The 22,519-nt window shown below is 40.2% G+C and overlaps 2 protein-coding genes across 3 annotated transcripts in view; both read right to left on the bottom strand.

Moving 5' to 3' along the window:
* Positions 1 to 6,407, bottom strand: part of cables2b (Cdk5 and Abl enzyme substrate 2b) — a 42,398-nt gene extending 35,991 nt beyond the window's left edge. The window contains exon 1 of the mRNA XM_023393012.2: positions 5,759 to 6,407. Coding sequence (XP_023248780.1) covers positions 5,759 to 6,369 — 611 coding nt within the window. The 5' untranslated portion in view covers positions 6,370 to 6,407. The remainder of the gene's footprint in view (positions 1 to 5,758) is intronic.
* A 3,769-nt stretch (positions 6,408 to 10,176) lies between these two features.
* ccm2l (CCM2 like scaffold protein) lies at positions 10,177 to 22,275 on the bottom strand. 2 transcript variants are annotated; one of them, XM_087170083.1, is made up of 11 exons: positions 22,007 to 22,275; positions 19,783 to 19,950; positions 19,603 to 19,686; positions 18,665 to 18,848; positions 17,292 to 17,938; positions 15,634 to 15,763; positions 15,064 to 15,127; positions 13,846 to 14,002; positions 12,924 to 13,062; positions 11,668 to 11,815; positions 10,177 to 11,051 (listed from the first exon to the last, which is right to left on the bottom strand). In XM_087170083.1, the coding sequence occupies exons 1-11, from the start codon at positions 22,034 to 22,036 to the stop codon at positions 10,916 to 10,918; spliced, it is 1,887 nt and encodes a 628-aa protein (XP_087026209.1). In that variant the 5' UTR covers positions 22,037 to 22,275; the 3' UTR covers positions 10,177 to 10,915. The 2 variants fall into 2 exon arrangements, with proteins under 2 accessions (XP_087026209.1, XP_023248695.1); XM_023392927.2 differs by having other exon boundaries at positions 10,177 to 11,048; positions 22,007 to 22,274.
* Positions 22,276 to 22,519: the final 244 nt, after the last annotated feature.

Below are 22,519 nucleotides of genomic sequence, written 5' to 3'. Positions count from 1 at the left end.
CACACACACACACACACACACACACACACACACACACACACACACACACACACACACACACACACTAGACAGCACAGAGGCTGCGGTGGAGACCATTGAGGAGTGAACTTTTTACTGGAGCTGACACCAACTACAATCGTAGCTCTGTGAGTGTCATCACAACCTTTCAAAAGTCATGTAGTCATGTAGAAATAAGTCATGTAGAAAAGACACATGTTCGACTTCTCCTTCCACCGTGCCATGAGCGTAGCGTGCAGCAGCAGCGTAGACTGCAGCTTCATTTGCCACAAACTTTAGTAAACTTATGACTTCAGCCTGAGACAGCCTTGACTATTTCATTTGTTTTATTGGCTCTGTACATGACACACACTTTACTGATGTTCAGATCTTCAAGTGCTTGAAATGTATATAAATATCAACCGGATTATTTGACCTGTGGATATTTTATTTCATCTGGGGAAATAAAGTAGCGGAGTGTTGTTCTGATGGCTCTGGCTGCACTACCTGTATAACAGGTATTAACTTTACGTTACCCTATGAGCTAGAGAGAAAGAGGAGTGACCAAAAAAGCGAGTGTGTTCCCCATTGACTCCAGAAGTTCTATTTACCACCATATAAAGCAGCAGGAGCAGAAACTGAACTAAATGACATGTTCCGTCTGTCTTTCGATCTCTTTGGAGTATGTGTGTGCTCTTGTGTTGCAAGTGTCAGTTAGTTGGCGTTATATACGTTAAACTGTGGCAGGCAATTTCAATTTACTATCAATTTAATATTACAAATAATAAGTAACTACATTAATGGGAAAACAAGTCAAATATTGTCTTGACATTTGCAGAGACATGAGCAATTGGCAATAGTTCTAACGGAACACATGGGACATGGACGCATTTGAGATCTGATCACTCAGACTACATTCAGATGTGGTCTGGGCCACATGTGTCCACATTCTTTTAGGAGTGTGAACGCAAATGCGTCCTGTGCCACATTGAAGGACCGCCTACCCTGCTGACGCAGGCTGATTAGTCCTGCCACAGTTTCATAGGCCCTGTTCAGACCTGGTGTTAACATCTGTCTCAGGTGATCCGATCACAAGTGGACAGCTCTCAGTTCGTCAGTTCACACCTGGCGTCTCCACATGTGTCTCGATTGACCACTTGTGATCGGATTTCACTTCCCCGCTTCGTATGCAAATAAACACGTATGCATTGTTGTTTTTAGCCAATCGAGAGACAGGTTCACTGTTAATGTGCTTGTGTGTGCCTAATTTCCTCCTTCAACTGTACGGGGAGGTGAATTTTCATGTAACTAACTCATTTAAATTTTATTAAGGCTTACAGTTCTGTATAATTGAGGGTGTGATGCTTTGAGTGACAGACGGGTGAACGTATCGTAGCTGGTATGCACTGAAGACTCACGCCTCCTCTTTGCCATTTTTGGATTAGCCAGGAGTTCAGCGGGAGTCAGGTACTGGCAAGATGGCGATGACGGAACGGCCCACTCTGAGTTTCAAAACCGCTCTTCAGAAACCTATGGGTGACGTCACGGTGGCTCCGTCCATCTTTATTTTCAGTCTGTGGTGTGTGTGAGAGCGAGCAAATGGGGCACGGAGGGGTTATTTTCGAATGAAGCGGGAAATGAGATCCGATCACAAGTGGTCAATCAAGACGCATGTGGAGACGCATTTTAAAGTCAGGTGTGAACTGACGTACTTAGAGCTGTCCACTTGTGATTGGATAACTGAAGATGCATGTTAATATTAGTGCTGAATAAATAATGTTACATTCATCGTCATCATGATATGAACATGTGCAATAAACACATGTCTGACAGAAGCACCAAAATTGACTTTTTATCCAGTGTTTAGCCACATTTTTTAGATCTTGGTTTTTTTTAACTATATATTTGAACTGGATTTAGAATTTTAGTCATCAGATTATCAGAGAAACAAGGTGAGCAAACGTGAGCAGCAGTTCGTCTCTCAGTAAACTCTCAGCCCATCCGGGATGATTTTTAACATGAAACTGCCTTATTCACTTTTTGTTTGGGATAAGAAGGGATCTCTGTGGATAATTCCAGTAGCACCAAGACCTCCTGAACGACTGACACTGAAGGAATCCTAATCAGGAGGATCTCAGGGCTTTGAGGAATTTCATTAAAAACACATTGCATTAAAAAATCATTACAAACATACACTAGCCTGAACTAACGACACTATTCAGAAAATGTCTGTTAAACCCAACAGAAGTTCTAAGAACATGCTGGAGGTTGTCCAGGAGTCAGACGTCTCTTTGGACACAGTGAAGGTTCAGGAATCAAAACTGTAACCGACTGTAGTCACATCAGTGCCTTCAGCAGCCAAAGTGTGTACATTACCAGCCAAGTGTCTTCACTCACTGTATAAAAGAGCATCAGTTAAACAGCTGAACTGTTGATATGTGTCACTGAGTGTATATGTGTGTGTGTTCACTCAGTAGACTAATGAAGCGGGTTGGCTGGCTGGTTAGCTGGCTGGCAGGGCTTCACACGCTGAGCCTTGTTAACAGACAGAGAGGCTAAACAGAGTGTGACTGATGATCTCATCTGATGACGGCCAACTTCATCACACCAGGAAGTGCGGAGGTGAGGAGAAGGCTGCATTTAAATTCAGCCACTTATGTCCCAGAGAGCTGTCAGCACAGGAAACTGTGTGTTCACCAGCTACAGCAGCTCGTTCATCCCCAAAAAATCCCGACACACTTTCACTCTTTACCCAGCCGACTGGATCTTCAGCAGGTTTGTGATGAAAGTTTAATGACTTCCATGGAGAACTGGGTTCTTGCAAATTATGCAACTGTTCAAGCGTTAAAAAAAAAAAAAAAGTGTTCACCATCAATTAATAATCACTGCAATCATTTGGAGACATCATTACACTAAGCAGCAGAGTGCTTTGCGGCACAGTTACGGAGCGTTACTCTTCTAAAGCAAACAGAGCTGAAATTATATGATTTCCTGAAAGTAGTGAAAAGCCTATGGAAAACAAAAGAACTCATGATATAAGGAATATATTACATATTATAAGTTTCTAAATTTCACTATAGTTTAAATCCACATCCAAGATGTAATTATCCATAGAGCCTGACCACTAAACCTGTGATTTCTCAGATTTTTTACGATCTGAAATGATCAGATGATTAATCATTCAACAGAAAATTCTTCGGCAACTATTCTGATCACATTAGACAGTCAATCAATCATCTTTTATTGAGAAGAAATGCCAAATATCTACTGATTCCAGCAACTCAATCTGAATATCTGCTGCTTTTCCTAAATATCTTTGGGTTTTGGACTACTGCTCAGGCTACACAAGCTGCTTAAATATGTCAACTTGGGTTTTGGGAATTTGTGAGGGGCATTATCTTCTCCTTATTATTAATACTGACAAGAATCATTTTGTCATGAAATACAAATGAAATGAAATACTATTAGTGCAACATTAGAGTAAATAAACAAAATCAAGTCATAAAGCAGGAGTTGCAGATGACGGTTGGTGGCTGGCGCAGCAGTCTGACTGATGAGCTGTTATCTGCTGCTAATTTCCCAGCCTGTTGTTAGGTGTAAATAGGTTAAGCAGTGTTTATCGCTTGCAGGGCTGACATTTCCCGGGTTTGATATGCTGCCAACATGGTGACGAAGCTGATCCATCCATCAGCCCTCACACAAGCACAGCATGTCTGAACTACTGCCAGATGAGTAAGCTCCATAAACACACACACACACACACTCGCTGTCACTCACTTCTTTATAAAAGCCACATTCATGCTGTTTAAGAAATTAATCTCTTATTCTCTTGCTGCTGCATCTTTCTCATCTCATCAATCCATCCAGTTTCTCCCACTCTCGGCTCAGAGTTACGGCAGTGAGTGAAAATGATTCTGGGTTACTGTGCCACAGAACACATCTTGACTTTATGTTGTCTGTTGGTGGTTTTTAACCGTCTCTGCTCTCTGGGTTCACTTCCCCTCTACAAAGCCAAAAGCTTCTCCCACCAGGGTCCTACTGTTAAAGTGCCGTTTACTAGTAGACTGCAAATGCAACTAAGCTCAAAGTTACTAACACAGCTGAGAATAAACCTATGATCTGATTTCTTGCATTATATATGATACTTTTTTTTTTATTTACAAAGAGATACCAAAAATCTTCAAGTTTAAAAAGACCAGTCTGGGTCTGCATATACTATTTAGTGGTGGTGCTATTTTTATGCTATTTCACATCAAATAAGATTAATTGAGGAGGATCTGCAGCTCACAGATGCTTTTTAGTTTAGAGCCCTGAAAGAGAATAAACAATTTAAGGTCATGGTTCACATAGACCTGTGTATTGTTTAATTTACCTCAACAGTATAGGGCAGTGAGTATCAGTACCAACACCAAAACAATATTTATTTTGATGAGTATTAAACACATTATTCTGCTAATTGTTTAACAGCATACACTTAAGTTGTCAAATGCATTAGTATTTAATCACACCTTAATATAATTAGGGTTTTGCATAAAAAAAACTATGAGTTAATATTATAATTCAAATCAGAAAATATCTGATCAAAAAATACATAAACAAGACTATAGGTCAATCAATCAATTGGTCAGTCAGCATAAACTCAATCACATAAACAATTGATCAAGTAGCACACAAAATGCCAAACAATATCTGATTCCAGTTTCTCTAATATGAGGATTTACTACTTTTCTTTGTTTGATTTAATTGTAAACTGAGTATATTTGCGTTTTGGCCTGTTGGCCAGAAAAAAAAAAGAAGAGAGAAATGCATACAGGACACCTGGGGCTCTGACAACTTCAGATTTACCTTTTTTCTAGCTGTTTAAAAACTTAAAGATTAATCAAAAATAAAGATTGGATAATTACAAATGAAGATAATTGTTGGCTGAACTTTGTCTAAACAAAATACACAATAAAATGAGACTAGAATAACTAAACAAGACTAAAAGAACCTGACCAAGCATTCAGTGCCAACAGGTTTCTATTGGCAATATTATAGACACAATTTAGTCTGTATTTATGGAGGCTCCAAGCCTGGTTGTTTAACAGTGACGCTATAATTTGCATCAAGGTATATGAGCACAAGTCAGCACAACCATCCTCAACAAAAGCTGATATGAAGTCTTGAAAATATCTAGTAGCTGCTATGAGATACAGTTGGTCCTTGACTTTTAACAATCTACACAGCTTCCTCCCTAAGTCAACTGGTATTAGTCATGTACTTCATTTACTCTGGCGAGGGTTTGGCACAACTCACCTGAAGGTCATGACATGTACATGCCCACAGTAAATGTCGTGAGAGCACAATGACCTCAAGGCAGGGAGGCAACGAAAAAAGTTAAAACAGAGAAACGTTGCATCACAACCACTGACAACCTATTTGACTTCCTTTAAATTCTAGTGAGTTAAAGGATTGTGAAATAAAAATATGCTTAATATCACAAGGGAGTCACTGGAATCACACTCAACTACTGAGAGCCAAGGAATTAACAGCATCTAATCAAGTGTGAATACTCAGAACAAAAGTTAAACTGGATCGAACAGTCCGGCTCCAGTCTGCCGATGGTGGGAGCCGATGACAATCTCCCCCCTCAACTTTCAGGTAACGTTGAGACAGTCAAGCTAGCCATGTTGTTTCAAGGGAAATACCAGCCACAACATGCAAATTTGACCTGCTGAAATGAAACACTCGATAAAAGAACAAACACAGCCGTGTGTCTCACCTTTGTCTCGGCTCCGAGGACACCGAGTTACAGCTCTGAACCGACAGCAGTGTCGAAGACTTCCGCGGTCCCAGTGGCGACGGCATCAGGCTGTTGTTAGACGGGGACGGTGAGAGCAGGTTGCTGTTCCCCGGTGAAGGGAACGAGCCTCTGCGGCACCCCAGCAGCACCTCCGCGCTCCCCGCATCGTCGAACCCCGTGTCCGACGGCAGGACGAGGATAGGCGGTACGTTAAGGAGTCCTGTCCTCGGTGCAGGGGAGGGGTTGACGTTCCCGCAGCTCACGGACGCTGACAAACTGGAGAATGTCCCGTAGCTGCTATTGTTAACCAGCTCCGGGCACAGCCCAGCCGCTGCCGCCACCGCAGAGCCGGAGTCGGCTCCCTCCAAGTCAGTCTCTCTTTGGTGGCGGCTTCCTCCATTCTCGGCTGAATTACTCTGGACTGGCCGTCCGTCCAGAGAGATGTTATTGAGAAACAAAAGAGCTGCCTGTCTCCGGCGAGAGCTTTCCCTGTTCCTCCGACTATGTTCCCTGTTAGTATGCGGTTTTTTGCCGTTGACAGCGGCTGTAATCGCAACGCTGTGCTGGCCGCAGGTAGCAGCCGCCGCCATGGTCTCTGTCCCACTGAGGAAGTCAACTGAAGGATTGAGACTTGCAACTGTCAAATCCCTTTTACCCGGCGCGAGACCGCTTTACGACCTCCTGCGCTGTCATTGGCCCAAACGGGAATACGTAATGACGTATTGAGCCAGAGCCTTCGGGGAGAAGTGTGGCCACGCTGCAAAGTGTATTCGGTTAGAAATATGTAAACATACACAACATAACTAGTAGAATATACTTTCAAAAAAAATTACACTAAATTTTTGTATTGTTTCATTTTATTCAAAGTACTTCTAATGACCGACTCGACGTTTTTTCTGTTTGTCCTACATTAATACTCTTGTTTAACTAAATGAAATGAAAAACTTCCTCCGAAATAGAGGAGTTGAAATATAATAACTTTTATAGTGATGAAAGATTTCATAAGTTATGTAGCATATGGTTGCATGCCTACATACAGTTTTTCTCCAACTCTATATTTACAGACTTCTGCAAAAAAATATTATAAGTAAAAGTGGTATTAGTAGCAGGTCCTTTAAAAACAGATAATACAACATAATACAGTTTTTCAAAATTCTTTTCAGATAATCAGGATTCTGAATTTTCTACTACTTAGCAAACATTTTAAGTTTGCTAAGTAGTAGAAAATTCAGTAGTAGTTAAAAAGGTGATATATATATATACTCAGGCTAATTTGTTAGTTTGGTTTTTGCGGTGCATGTTTATTAAGTAAATAATGTAAATGCACATTAAGGATTACAAATTCGTGTGAGCCTGATGTATAATGTATTTATTGCCACAAAAACATGTTAGTTAACCTGAATCAGTTGTGACAGCATTACACCAAGTGTTGGGACTGACTGTGAAATCTAGGAAGCAAAATATACCAACAAAAAGCTAAATTAACTAATAAATGGTTTAAACAGTTTGTTTGTCACCAAATGGTTAGAATGAATGCAAATTTGATAAACTGCTGAAGAAAAGACATGTTGTATGGATTTACACATCACAACCTCTGTGTTTCCGCTTGTCATCTCTGGAGTATCAGTGCTGCTGAGGCATTAACTGAGCTATCACTGCAGCTCTGCCTGACAGTGGCTTTGATTGGCTGTTGGCACTTTGTTATGAAACCTCAGTGGATTTTCTCTGCACTGATCCCTGCAGTGACCAGCACTGAGCTCAGTGAACCTGGCCGGCTCAGCAGGACGATCACAATGCGTAGTATGACTGGTAGCCTGCCAAATATAACCTGCAGGATACACCCCTCTGTAATCCCTGTAGGCTGCAAGTTTGTTATTGTACACTCATCCCCTGATCCCCTACATCTGCACAGCAACAAATGAACTGCAAATGACCTTCCAGCTCAGCTGGGACAACAGCAGGATGGGAATCCAAAACTGACATCACGTAATTCAGCCTAATCTCAGTGGACATTAATTTTTATTTGCATGATGTCATGTCTTATTTTAATATATTATAATACATGCTTTTTGTCTATGTAAAGGGCCTGGCTAGGGGCTCAACTAGGGGTGTGCTAAACAGAAAAAAGACAAACACTCGCCAAAACCTCATCCATAATAATGTGCTGTACCAAAGAAATGTGTTGCTCCACTGACATCTGTATTTGTTAAACACTAATGTTGAGTGAGTGTCATCATGTGTGGTTTGTTGTATTTGTGGCCATGCCCAGCTGTGATGTAGCATCTCATTAAACTGCAATTTAAAGTGCTGCACTGTACAGGGTGTTCAAAAAGCATGGAGATACCAGTAGTTGGCAGCACAAGACAAATTATTTCCCTGGATGTAGTTACACTTTAGATTACAATTTAATATTGTTATATCTGTGTGTGTGTAATATAAAACAAGATACAAAGAATATATTTCATTGCATTTTAACATTAGTGGTTTACGGATGACTGACGAGTTAATAATAAGACAATACAAATGTAAACAGTAAGGCATACTTTTATACTGTAGGAGAAAACCAATATTTGACCCTGCCTGGACTGATGATAAATGGCGGAACCTTGATGCTGCAAGGCTGCGTATGGCAAACAGAGGGGATTGTGTGTGTGTGTGTGTGTGTGTGTGTGTGTGTGTGTGTGTGTGCGTGCACGCGTCAGTAGGATGATGATGATGGTAAATGCCACCACATGGATGATTGCAGAGATTACAGACCTGTAATCCGATGATGAGTTTATACAATGTGTCTGCTGCCCCTGACACACACACAAACACACACACACACACACACACACACACACACACACACACACACACACACACACACACACAAACACGGCCCTAAAACTGCAGTCATACTGACAGAGATGACCTCAGAGCTTATCTCCTGGTGTCATTTTGACAGATTTGAACTCTAATGATCTTTGGCCTTTAGAAGAGGAAAAAGCAGCGATAATATTTGCCTGCAATGAGCCCAAACATTCTGTCTTCCTTCAACAGAATTTTTTAATTTAGCCTGGAAAAGCTTTGTGAGAACACGTTTAGTGTTTTGGTTGTGTGTGCAATGTGAATTTGTTTCAGTATCCAGGTGACAGAAGTGAATTCAAATAGAAAAACCTGATTCACCTGTAAATTTGGTCTTTCTCTGCCTCCCTCTCTTTTTTATTACACAGATTTTTCTCCATGAATAAATTTTATTTAAATAACTCCATTCTTACCTTCTAGTTTCATCTCTGGTGTTGCCTAGAGTTAAAACTAAACATGGTGAAGTGGCATTCAGGCACTATTGCTGCACACTGCTGGAACCAGCTCCCATCAAATCTGCAGAAACCATAACCTGTTTTAAAAAGAAGCTAAACACTGCTCTATTCTGAACTGCCTTCATTTATTCATTTAATCTTGCAATTTAATTAGATATGACCTGTTTAATAATCTGTGGTTTTATACTGTTTTCTTATTAGGTTTCTTTTATTTCTGTTAACCACTCTGAATGACCTCTGTGTATGATGCACTATAAAAATAAATTTGCCTTGCTTTGTCTATATTATGTAATTTGTTTGCAATTCCTGTTTACTATCTATCCAAGGTCAAGAGTTGAAAACAACCCTTTTGGCTTCCTCTGCTACATTCACAGTGATTTGTATCACTGCTGTCGATAATGAAGTTACTCTGCTGATGATAAATAAATTGAAAAATAAACGCACACATGGTGAGGGTGAGGAGACTAACGTGGCTCGGGTGAAGCCCATGGGTGCACCACTGACTCTCGCTATGATGTTCAGTGAGGCTGGCAGAGGAGTTGGCCCGGGGGGGCAGAGAAGCAGTGCACCATGGGAAGGTCATGAAGCCGCTGCCAGGATAACGGGTCAATGCATCATCGGGAGAGGGAGACACACACACAGAAAGATCTATCTATCTAGTTCCAGTTATTAAAACTATTGTTATTAAAGCCAGAAATTACTTTCAGTCTAGTGATGGTGCCTTCAGCTCAGTAGCAGAGAGGATGATACTCAGCTTTTATCCTCAGTTGCCTCCATGTGGTCACTTGCAGGTACTGCAATCCCTCAGAAGAGACAATACTATCACACAACTTTGCAAATGAATTTGATGCTTTCATTTTATGCAAATTTAGAGACATACATTTTTTCAAAACTACATTTTTTTTTTTTTTTTTGTCTACACACAGGTGCATTTTATGATAATGCTTTTTTTTTATTACATTTTTATGTTTTCACTTCTCTTTCTTACAAAGTCATTAAAGTTAAAAAGTGAAATGTTATTATTGTGAACAGTAATAAGTGTACTGCTCACTCTAAAATGCTTTGAATTTTATTTTTTGTAATGATGAGCTGTAGAGAGATTAAATTATTTAATCTGTAATTAGTTTGGTTGACACAATATATGAACTTTAATCATGACCTTTGACCTTCAGAAGCAGTAGAAGAAGTGGCCACAAAACAGCTGTTTGCCTGCAATGAACCCAATCAGTCGGTCCTCCTCCAACAGAAAAGAAAACTCAATTATGTTAAAGGGCTGTGATGCCTGGAAGGTTTTCCTCTTTATGTTTCCTTTTTATGTAAAATGATCAGACTGGGATTTAATTGATTTCTGTCTTCAATAAAAGCCACAGGAGGAAAATTCTGTTTCACTCAGGTTGATTCAAAATACATAGAAAAGACATTTGTCAGGGAAGTTTTTTTAATTTTTAATTTTAGTAGCAATGATGTGTTTTAAATTTAATGTAAATTAAAATTGTTTATGATTGTTTAATCATAGTTCTAACTTTGCTGTACATGTAAAGGAACCGCAGTCATATTTAATCAGTTAAATCAATCAAAGTCAGAGAATAGCTTTCTTACTTTACTTTTCTTACACTCACCTGTTGTTTTGATTTCTCGTCTGCGCACACAGCAGGATCAGTACTTTAAGACGTCAACATTAAAGAGTCCCCCCCATTAGACTATTCATATTTGCAGTTTATTCGTCTTGTAATGCAGAACCTGGGCTGTGGACGCCTTGGTCTTGGTTAGAGGCACTCGGGCAGATTCAGAGTTCAGATGCCGTCTAGATTCAATGAGGAACTGAACGCCTCCATCAGAGGTAGTAGTCTTCCTCCTCAATGTCTCCGTGCGTGTCCTGGAAGCCGAGCGCCTGGATGTCATGGGTGATGTCAGTAATGCGTCGGTTGAATTCCTGAGATCCTGAAGCCAGAGAGCAGTTGTCGTACCTGCTGGGAAAACAAGCAGTTTATCTAAATGCTTCCTCATCTTTTTGACTTACTGTTTATTCATATGTCCAGGTGAGAATGAATCAAGATTTTACAGGAAATTCACACCTATTTTCATATAAAGAAATTACTTTTTTTTTTCTGCACACTAAAAGTGGACAATATGCACTCAACCTGGACTGGGTTTGCTTCACAATAAATGAAACTGTGGCAAAAAACCAACATTAACTTAACAATGGCCAAACCAAAAGTTTTATTATTTTACAAACAAAATGATATCACAAAATTACCTCTTGTCCTCTCTCATAAGATTTGATGTAAAATTGTAAAAGTGTTACATCTTTTAAGTTTATTTAAAAACTGTTAATATAAGAAGATGACACTGGGTGCCACAGAAACCTTGACAATAATGGTGAACATACTGATCCAACTCCTTCCAACTAAAGCAAAACACTGATGCTGACAGTCAAAAGTGGCAAATATTGAAATTATTACTATGATTTATTCAACTTGTTTATTACTGAATTAAAAATCATAAATAAAATGATGTGGGTCGTGGGTGCCACTCAAAACTGAGTGATGACCACAAAGCACACTCTTCACTTCCTGACCAACACACCCTCTCATGGCCGTAGCTGACGTGTTGCTCATGCTGCGTTTGATGCGTCCAAAGCTGTCGGTTAAAATCCCTCCCTCTCGGATCCCAATGCTCTCAAGGAAACTCTCAAACACTCCAACATCTTTGTCTGGGATAAACGGACGCATGCCTGGGAAACAGAGGACGCAAGTTACACATTTATGATAATTAAAGAATCTGCCAGTGGGAGTAAATGTTTAAAGACAGCACATCCTTAACTTTCACTTGAAAGCCACTTGATGTATTTTTTGAAAACACCTTGGTGACTCCTAATGGTTGTATAAAAAAAAAAACCCACCTCACTCTGGTTGACAGCAATGCACACTGAAAGCGACACATGCTGCTGCGCCAGTTTTCACCAGGATTGAATCATTTTTCTCTGTGTCACCGCTGGACTCCTGCGTTGTCTTGCTTATTAATGAACTCTGACAACTAGTGATCTTTTTTTATTCTTATTTTCATTTATTCTGCCAGGGGCAAATAATAAAGCAGAACCTCCATGTACATAAAACTGGCGCTACAGCTACTACATAAATTATATAAATAAAAAGGAAGACAACAGTGGTAGCTTAGTTTTCCATGACTTTAAACAGGCTGCATTTAACCTCTAAGATAGATAATGAGCATACTGTATGTTGAACAAAAGCTTACTGACTTTAATGTGAAAGTGCAGCTATGTTTAAATAGTGAGGTAGATACAAAGATAATACAAAATAATGACATTAAGCTTCATTTGAACAAACCGTGAAGCTATTTAAAGGTGAATTATTATAAAAACTATCTTAGTAAAATATAAGGGAAGAGAGTGAAGGGAATTTAAGTGGAGCTACTAAAGCTCTGAGGTTCAAATTCAGCCTGAGTGCTTCACAACATCTCACTCAGTTTGATGTTTGTCTGGTTTCTTTCTCCTTCACAGCCAACACTTTTGTAATGATGATTATACACCACCACACTGAGCATTAACAGGGTGTGTAGAGAAAAACAACAGCCTCTCGTCCTGTCTCTCACTCACTAACAGGAAGTTTTGGTTTCCTCAGTTGAAGTGGGTCAGAGCTGTATTTGTTGCGGTAAACACACACACACACACACACACACACACACACACACACACACACACACAGCCTGTTTCCACTGCAATACTACCACACAAACAGAATAAATAGTAGGTTGTGGTTTGCCACAGAGTTTCAATCAGTTAACGAGCTCTCTCTCTCTCTGTTTGTTTCTATGTCGCTCACCCAGAAGCAGGAACTTGCGGTTGTCTCCATAAAGTTGCAGCAGCTCAGAGCAGAAGTGGTCAATGTTTGATCCCAGTCTGTATTCTCTCAGCAACACTGCAAACTGCTGCAACTCCACCGGACTCAGCTTGTTTCGTAGCTACAAACACACACACACACGCACACACACACACACACACACACACACACACACACGCAAAGAGATTTGTTTTGGATGCAAACTTAAGTTTAGCAAATTGACCCTTTAGTCACAGTAAATGACAAAAATGATAAATTAGCATCTAATGGTAAAAATGGACTGCATTTATATAACGCTTTTTCTGATTAATGGGCTGAGTGCTAACATTACAGTTAGCTAACCAACTTTAGCTCAGCCACGAGGTCCAAGTTGTAATCTGGTGGTTCGGAGCTGTTATACACATATCCTGTTTTGCTGTAGGTACATATGTTAGCTCTTAGCTTAATCATTTGTTGCTGTTAGCAACAAACAGTAATTAGCTACCAGCTCGCTCATTTGCTAACAAAAAATAAGGATTAAAAACTGCAATACAATTAATAACAATAACAAATGTATTATTAAATAGCATTTTATTACAAATAGAAAAGTTTTAGACTGCAATCACACAGAAAGATATACAATAGCTTTTCTATAGCTTACATCCAGATTTCAGTAGCTATATCTGGGGGCTTGTAGCGTCTCAGCACTTGTCTAAAGCACCTGTTGGTTTTACTTTTCATCTGCCATACTGCACTCTCTACATAAAGTGAAAATGGAGAAATATAATCTTAAGGAAATTTAAAAACAGGAATATTTAATTAACCTATTCCACTTTGCAAAAGCTGTGTTATGGATGCTGATAGGGAACACTGGACACAGAAGCAAACACACACTCAAACACACACATATACTGTACACACTCACTGTGATCATGTACTCCTGCATCAGCAGTAGGGCGGGGTTACTGTCTCCCGCGTCACTGCCTGAAGCCAGACTGCGATGAGAGTCCTGCAGCGAGAGAGATGAACTTTCGCTGTACGTCTCGCTGTAGTAGAGCTCAAAGGCATCCTGGGAGCCATCGCTGAGGGACAGAGAGGGAGAGTGAGTGACAACCTCTGCTATCACAACATAGTTAGAATATCACCTCATGTAGACAGAGTTAATAGATGTTCACAGTTCACTAGTTCACAGTTGCTGCTGGTCAACCATAGCAGACAAACAGCTCCCATTCACTCAATTAGTTGTTACAGTAGCCTATGGTGCAGTTTAGTCATCAAAACATCTAGTAATCATTCCTCCATGTTAACTGTTCATAGTCAGTCTCTAAACCCTCCATTATACAGGATTCCCCTGGATTACGATAAACTAATCCTCTGGGCTTTTAGTGTTAAGTTGCAAATACATTCTTCCAATCACTGAAGTTTAAATGTATTTTTTCATCAACTGTGTTTTAATAAAAGTGTATTTAAACATCAGACAGCACATACCCTCTGACATAACAATATTTGAAAAATTGGTGTGTTGTCATTCAAATATGGAAACAACAATAGGTATGAAAAAGAACAAATGAATCCAATTGAAACCAAATGAGGACAAACATTTAAAGCTGTGAGTATATAAAATCTCAGGCTTTAAACTGGTAATCTATATTTACTATGTTTCAGTTGAGCATAGAGGGCTGATAGATAGAGAGATGAATTGTAAAGGAAGATTTATATTTGGCTTATCGCAATTTATGTACATTAAGCTCAGAAGAGATATTATGATAATGTGGCTGAGCTTGCTTGTTTTATGGTATTTAGAAAATATATTTTTTTCTGTTTTGTTTTGTTTGTTTGTTGTTTTAGGGTTGTATTTTTCTGTTTTGTTTGTATATAAAATGTCTGTGATGTAGGTCCATATATGTTTGGAATATCAAAATGAAATCTCTGCTGTGCTGAAAATTCATTCTGTTATCATCATCATCGCTAAACTCATAACTATATGAGCTGCTAATGAGAATACTTGATGTGGTAAAAGTTGTCAAAGCTATCAGCTGTTAGATGTTAGAGAGTTAACGTGTGAACTTGTGAATTTATAACACGCTGCCCTGTGTGGAAAAGTTAAGAGTTACAGCTTCGGTGAGGACCGAATGTTACTCACTATGAGCTGCAGCAGCTAAACTCTGGATCATAAGTGTAGGACATGTCGGTCAGACAGCTGTCACCTACACAGACAAAGACAGAGACAGAGCATTGGATACAGTTCACCATTCACACCAACTATTGTCTAAGACACTGAAGGATGGAATCCACAGTTTGGCTAAGTTTAAAGCCCCGGTGGAGGTTGCAGTGGTTAAAACTAAGTTCTCAGTTAAGATGTTGGATAGAAAAAACTATTTACTAATAATTGTTATAATAACTGTTTTCAAGGCCTTTCCAGTGGTAGAACTAAAGTGGTGGAACTAAAAATTAAAGTTAACTTATTAAAGTTAGCTAAAAGGTTTCAAACTCAATTGCCCATCAAAATTAGCCCCTTTAAACTAGCAGCACTGCAAACAGCTGGAAACGCTTCAAATTACACTAAAGTTTAACCAATATCACCAAGAGAAAGTATATGTAACAAGGTTGTCACTAGATTTCTACAACAGTACTTAAGAAAATAAAAGGTCATTTTTTAAAATCCCCCATATTTTGCTCTACTTGTGACAATGAGAAACCGAGCGTCACTCACTCCTCTGCAGCCAATAGCGATCAGGCATAGTGTGATGAAACCCGGCCCTGTCGACACACTCAATGGTCTGATGGCCGTAAATGATCTGGAACATCTGACAGATCAGAGAGCAGTACTCCTCTGCAGCATCCTGCAAAAACACACACACACACACACACACACACACACACACACACACACACGTACAGAGTCAATCATCATGCTGAATTAGTTAACGCATCAATAACAGCTGTGACCTTCTCTGACATCACAGCTATGTTGACATCCAACAATGAGAGAAAGTACTTTACACTTATTATCACATTGAATTTTCTTAATGTTTGGACCCTAATTTTTCCCCTTTAATTCACTTTAGCTGAGTGTACAGAGCAAGTTCTGTGTGAGCTGCTTCACTGCAGCTGCATTGGTTAGTACCAAGGTCAAGGGCACATACCCAGTAATAAATGTAAGGATTTGCACCTGCAACCAAGCAAAACCCAGACAGCAGTCTGTTGTCGTGATGAAACATGACTGGAGTCTGTGAGCTTCATCTGAGCCAGTGGAACAATGACACACTAATGCTGCCAATCCAAACAAATTATAGTTCTGTGGTTGAGGTTTACACACACACACACACACACTACACATACACACACACACATACACACACAAATCCAATGACGAAGCTACTCTCATGTAAATGTGATGCAGTGGTTCAGGTTATGCAACAACACAGTCTCAGTATGTGTGTGTGTGTGTGTGTGTGTGTGTGTGTGTGTGTGTGTGTGTGTGTATGCAGATGAATGAGCATCATCAGTATCGCCCTACTTTCCCCAGTTCCAAAATGATTCAATGCCAAATGATGACTGAACCCTGATGAAAGAACTCTTTTCACCGTTTAATTCTTGTCACTGTTTCTTTCTTGAGTCTGAATATCAGACTGGACTCAATGTCCACAGTGACAAGTCATCAACTTTGAGCCAACTTTGCCCAACACTCTGATCCAAAGTGAAATACTCTATAACAATTATTGTACGATTTTTTCATAAATTTGACCTATGGTCTTTGGTGCACCACCAACAGGCCAACATTTCTGTGTGTCTGAAATAGGGTAATCACTTGTCTTTTTTGAGCGACTGAAAATTAGATCACCAGTTTCGGTGAAAATGCACTTCTAATTTAGACTTTCATAATTTCTTCCCTTCTACTGCTTTTCTGTTTTCTTCCTGGTTATTTCCTGTCTCCATAAACATATGAAAACAGATAAAACACTACCCAACTGACCTTATTACTTAGCAACTGCTGCCCATCCACATCTACGACCACGTGTATTGGGCGACCAGATAGCAGAGTAGCCAGTTCCCAGTTGGACTTCCTGTCTCTACTGTCCAATCAAATAAAGGGCTAGCAAGAGTATTAGTGTACCTATTATTTTGTTTATTCGCTTTCTTTCCATGAGTGATTTAAGCTGGCTGCTTCCAGTCTTTGTGCTGAACTAGGCTTGCAACCTGTTAACGTACAAAGGTCAGAGTGTAATCGATATTCTCATCTAACTCACAGACAGAAAGCAGATGAGAAAGCCAAACTAGAGGACCGTGGGAGGATATATCAACGAAATGAGCAATGTCATTCCTCGGTTTGAGCTTGTGAAGTAACTTCCAGCAGATGAGGAGACCTACCCTGTTCTCTACAGCCAGGATGACCAGGTTACAGTAGGCGTCGGGGCAGGGCGTGGGCTCCAGCGGGTTGTGGTTCCTCCTCTCCCAGCTGCCGTAGCTCTTACCCCGTTCCCAGCTCCCTGTGCAGGCTTGCCGCCGCTCCCAGCTCCCACCGCTGCCTCCTCCTCCTCCACCACCTCCTCCTCTCCTCTCCCAGCTCCCCCCTCCTCCACCACCTCCTCCCCCTCCTCCATGCCTCCTCTCCCAGCTCCCTCCCCCGCCTCCTCCTACTCCTACTCCCACCCCCCAGCTCCCGCTCATGGGCCTCGCTCTGCGATTCTCCCAGCTCCCTCCTGTTTTCCGTGTTTGCTGCCTCCTCTCCCAGCTCCCTCCCACTCTCTTCCTCTCTAAACTCCCTCCTCCTCCTCTCTCTCCCCCTCCACCACTTCCACCTCCTCCTCTCTCCACGTTCTGGTTTTTGTCGTGGTTACTCCTGGACAGTGATGGCCTCCAATCGACGCCACAGATGGTGTGTCGTCGCTCCATTGTGCCCCCTGCCGGTCGCGGGTCGGCGTTGCAGCTCATGGTTTGACGTCGCCCATCGATGCCTGTTGGCTTTTTCCTGTCTAGGCTGTCGTCCCCGGCAACCACGGTGTCCACGTTCAGACCTGGGGGTTTTTAAAAAATATGCTAAATTGCAGTAGCTGGTTAGCTTCGCTGATTAAACAAACAAGATATAACCTATTAATTAGCTGATGGCCTATTTATGTGCCTTCCTACAGAGCCAGACTTGCTGTTTCCCCTGTTTCCAGTCTACGCTAAGATAGGTTAATAACCTTCTGGCTCCAGCTCCAGTACATTATTTCCCAAAATGTCAAACTATTCCTTTAAAGTGTAAGTACTACTTGCGATATTAGAACCTCTTGAAGGACCACTATAAAAACAGCACACACAAAATCCCATAATTCTTTGTGGCCAAACAAAGGATTTCCAACAGCTCCATTCAGCTTGGCTGCTGGATCATGAAGAAGGCACATGAGAAACAAAGACCAGAAATATCATTTTAAATGATCGTCCCGTGTATTAAAGTTTTCAATTGTAAATGTGAAAGTTGAGCCCACACCTTGTGGTGATGTGTAACATAAGATTGTGATAGCTCACACAGCCAGTAGTAGCCTGCCAGCATAAACATGGTTGTAGATTTAGACACGAGCAGACAGTACTGTACATTAGTTTTATTGGTCCTTTGAGAGGTTCCTGGATATACTGAAACTTGGTGGCATCAAAACTGAGAATAAAAACTTTTATTTTATAAAACTGCCATCATTCATTTTTATTTCCTGCTGTCAGTCATTCAGTGACTGACAGGGTCTTGTGACCAGGTGTGTGCTCACCTGTCTTGAGGATCAGCAGGTGCAGTGCGTCGTCTCTCAGGTAGGAGGCAGCAGCGATCTCGTGTGTGGGAATCCTCATCAGCAGCTTCTCGTTGTCCCTCCACGTCAGCAGCAGACAGCGAGCAGACAGACTCAGGATACAGTCCTGATCCATGCTGGTCTTTAACGGCAGTACCTTCAGCTGCTACTGACAAACACACAGGAAGACTGATTATAGGTTATTGATCAGTGAGTCACACAAAATAAAGACTATGAACACTGACACTCATTAAAGAATAAATGATTATTGATGAGTCTTCCTTTTTACTTGATTGCAATACTTATTCGCTAACCTTAGCATCAAATTATATATATTGATCATTTAGTTGATAATATGGTGATTCCTAACTTTGCTTTTGATGAGTTACGTACAGATATGTATGTACAGATTATTGATCACCATATAAGTCTCAGAAGATTTGGCTTAAATTGGATATTGTTTACTGACAGCAACAGTTATTAGTTATAGATTTGTTTCTGACTACAGATGGCAAATTTTATTAGTTATAAACAGGTTATTGATTACTAAACCCAACAATGATTAGGTATACTGGAGATATCTTATTAATCACTAATTACAACAGTGATTGAGTATAGATAATTGATCTCAGTTATTACCTATAAATATGTTACTAATTACTAGTTATAAATTAGTTATTTATCATTAAATCTGTTTTGGATTATTTAACGATTATTGATAGAAACCCCAAAAGTGATTTTTAGTAATATATTGATTACAAACCCTGGGTGGTTTTAGTTGTAGATTGGTTGTACATCACTAACCTCAAGAGTGCTTCATTATACATTATTGATAGATACATTATTGATGACAAACCTTAGCAGTGATTAGTTATAGATAGATTATGAGTAATGAGTGTTAAGTATTTAGTATTACTAACCCTGGCTGTATCCAGTAGTTGTAGCAGTTCATCTCGGCTGGAGGGATTCAGTGAAACCGACACCCAGGTCAGGTGACCAAGGAACTAAGAAGAGAGGTCAAAGGTCAAGCAACTTGGAAAGTGCTCATGAGGTTGGTTAATGATGAAACAAGTATATCATATTATATTGTCAAGTTCTACCTTGACCTCCTTCTCTACATAGTCGAAGATGAGCCTCTCAGGGTGGATGATGTAGTCGGGGGGGTACAGGGGTACAGTGTGCAGTGGGCGGCGGTAAATGCTGCCTCGATCTACTGGCCTTCGACCAGATTTGGACCAGACCAGCCTCTTAATGGGGGAGACAAAACCCTGCCGAGAGAGAGACAAAGAGATAAACAAAAGAAGAGAGAAATTATGCGTGAGAGAGAGTGAAATGTCTTGACAGCTATTGAAATGATTGCCTGGTCATTTTGTCAGATATTCATGTCCCCATCAGGAAGCATTTTAACGACTGTCTAGTGTTATCATCAGGTCTAAATTTCACATTGTTCAGTATTTTGTTTTATAAGCAAATACCTTCAAAACTAATGACAGTCCTCTCAGCTGCAGCTGTACTTTGTGTTCAGTGCTAATTAGTAAGTGTTATTATACCAAGAAGGTAAACTAAGATGTTGAACCTGTAAAACATTATATGAAACACCAGAATGTTAGCATTGCCAATGTGGGCATTTTAGCATGCTGACATTAGCCTGTGGCTCAAAGCACTGCTGTGGCTAAGGTCAGCACCAAAGACTCTTGCTTTGTTTTATTTTACCTGCAGTAGATTTTCAGATAGCCCAACCGTTGAACTAATTATTTGGTTAAAAGCAAGATACTATATGTTAATGTCTCACGATTGCCTCAAAAATTTCCTCTGGATCAGTATATTCACGGTCCTGAGAGGATGAATCATAACGGTTTTGGTGGTTAATAGTTTCTCTTGCATCATCATCAGGCCAAACTTTGCACTCAAGATCAACATCTCAGTGACAGTAATGTTTTTTTTTGTTGTTGTTTTTGCACATTCTTGATCTCCAGAGGATGAACCCTTTTGATTTTAATGGTCTCATTACATTTCCTCTGGCGTACCAGAAGTGTAAACTTTTTTGCTCCACTACTTGTAATGCTCTAAGAATGACAAAATCATCAGTGTGTTGTTTATTTTGTCGATCACTTTAGCATTCTGGCAGTCGGGCGGTGTTCTGGGTTTGAATTTGAACTAGAATTCATAGAGGAAGGCTAATTTATGTGTTCATACATGCCTCAGTATATTTGTGCATGTGTATGTGTGTTAATGCAGTACATCCCTTTGGCTGTTCCAGCAGTGATTGACAAGTGAGCAGTGATCTCTGACAGCTCCCTACTGAGACTCACTGACAACACAGCACACACTGTTAGACACCCACTGACACACACAAACGCACATTAATATACTCTGGCTCGAGGGCATAGGGAGAATGGACATTACGCGTGCACACGCTGAATAGAGAGAAGGAATTAGCTTGTTTAAGTGTCAGAAACCTGTCTTGTCTTTCTTTCAGAATAATAACAAGGACGGATCTCTATGTATCAGAATGAGGCTGTCTTCTGATGAACATCTCTGTAGTCAGCTGAATTTAATTGTGAGGACAAAGACAGAGGATGGTTATAATGAGTTTTGTTCTTCTTCTTGTTCCAGTGTTTCTTTGAGGCGACAGATTGATGGAAATAATTGGATTTTGCAATGAATGTGCTTAATGTAACAACCTGCCCAGGTCAGATCAAGGTGTTATGGAGGTAGTTCATTTTTTTTCTTTCCCTTTTTAAGAAATATTTTTTCTTTTCTTATGCTGTTTTATGTCTAACTAAACTAAACAAAAAAAAAAGGAAGCCAGCTGTCTATAAGAAGTATATGTCAAAATTTTCTCCTGATAATATATCATTATCTCATGACAATGAGCTTTGTTATCCTGAGATAACAAGATTAAAAAAAATATTTGCGAGTACGGCCTTTCTCGGATTCCGTAAAGTTCACGCCGTTTGTTCAAAAGAAGTATTTTGTGCCATCAACTCCTGTCTCCTCTGCTGTGGAGCAGTTTATACTCCAACAAAGGAGATCAAATAAAACTGGATTATGCAACACGGCTAATAAACTACGATAGTCTCATCCATGTTGGACACTCTGGCTCTCCATCCCCTCAAAGGTCAGCACTGTCAAGAGACAGTTTGCTGTTGGTCAATAGTGTACATTTGCTTCTTGAGAGTTTACCTAACTTGAACTCAACTTTGGATGATGGACGATGAAATGTGACCAAATTTGCTCTGGAGAACAGCTGATCATCCACATCCAAATTACCTGAACAAGATAAAATGAGGAAATTAAGAGACAGACCAGAAGCTACTGTACCTTCTTGGATTTCTTTGGTTCATAGTCCATCGCGGCTCAGTCCACCTATGGTACTGTAGTGGGTCAGATGAGTCCTGGTCCTGGCCACACACTTTCCTGAATGTAATTTTTGTTTCAGTTTGTCCTTTGTTGTCTTTGTGTGTGTCTCTCAGTTGTTTTTTCCATGGTTCCCTCTGTGTCCCTGTCTCAATCTGTTCGAGTTATTTTAGCTTCTAACTTGGCTTCTTCATTCTTGTTCTCTCTCTTTCTACACTGATTGTTCTTTTTAGACCTCTCCTGGGGCCACACACACACACACACACACACACATACACACACACACACATATGCAGAGAGAACAGGAAACAGAGGAAGCCCACTTCCTGTCCAAGAGGAAACTCCACCAGAGACTGATAAGCTCCATTCTCTCTGCCCTCATAACACATACCCATAAAATTAACCTTTAATTAAACATACCCTTTACCCCACTTAAAGTTTTTACACTTGCAGAAGAACATTTTGGTTTAATCAACA

Source organism: Seriola lalandi, unplaced genomic scaffold (genome assembly GCF_002814215.2).
Source record: "Seriola lalandi dorsalis isolate HSWRI2012SDOR001 ecotype SW California unplaced genomic scaffold, Sedor1 jcf7180002054927, whole genome shotgun sequence".
Lineage (NCBI taxonomy): Eukaryota > Metazoa > Chordata > Actinopteri > Carangiformes > Carangidae > Seriola > Seriola lalandi.
This window is presented reverse-complemented; position numbering and strand designations above follow the sequence as displayed.

Bases quoted from the DNA above. Each gene is read 5' to 3' on its own strand.
- ccm2l (XM_087170083.1), bottom strand. From the start codon at position 22,036: ATGGACTATGAACCAAAGAAATCCAAGAAG. The intron at 19,687-19,782 runs GTAGAACTTGAC...CTCTCTTCTTAG, and splicing joins ATGTAGAGAAGGAGGTCAAG to TTCCTTGGTCACCTGACCTG. The intron at 11,816-12,923 runs GTGAGCGACATA...TCTGTTTCCCAG, and splicing joins CCGCAAGTTCCTGCTTCTGG to GCATGCGTCCGTTTATCCCA.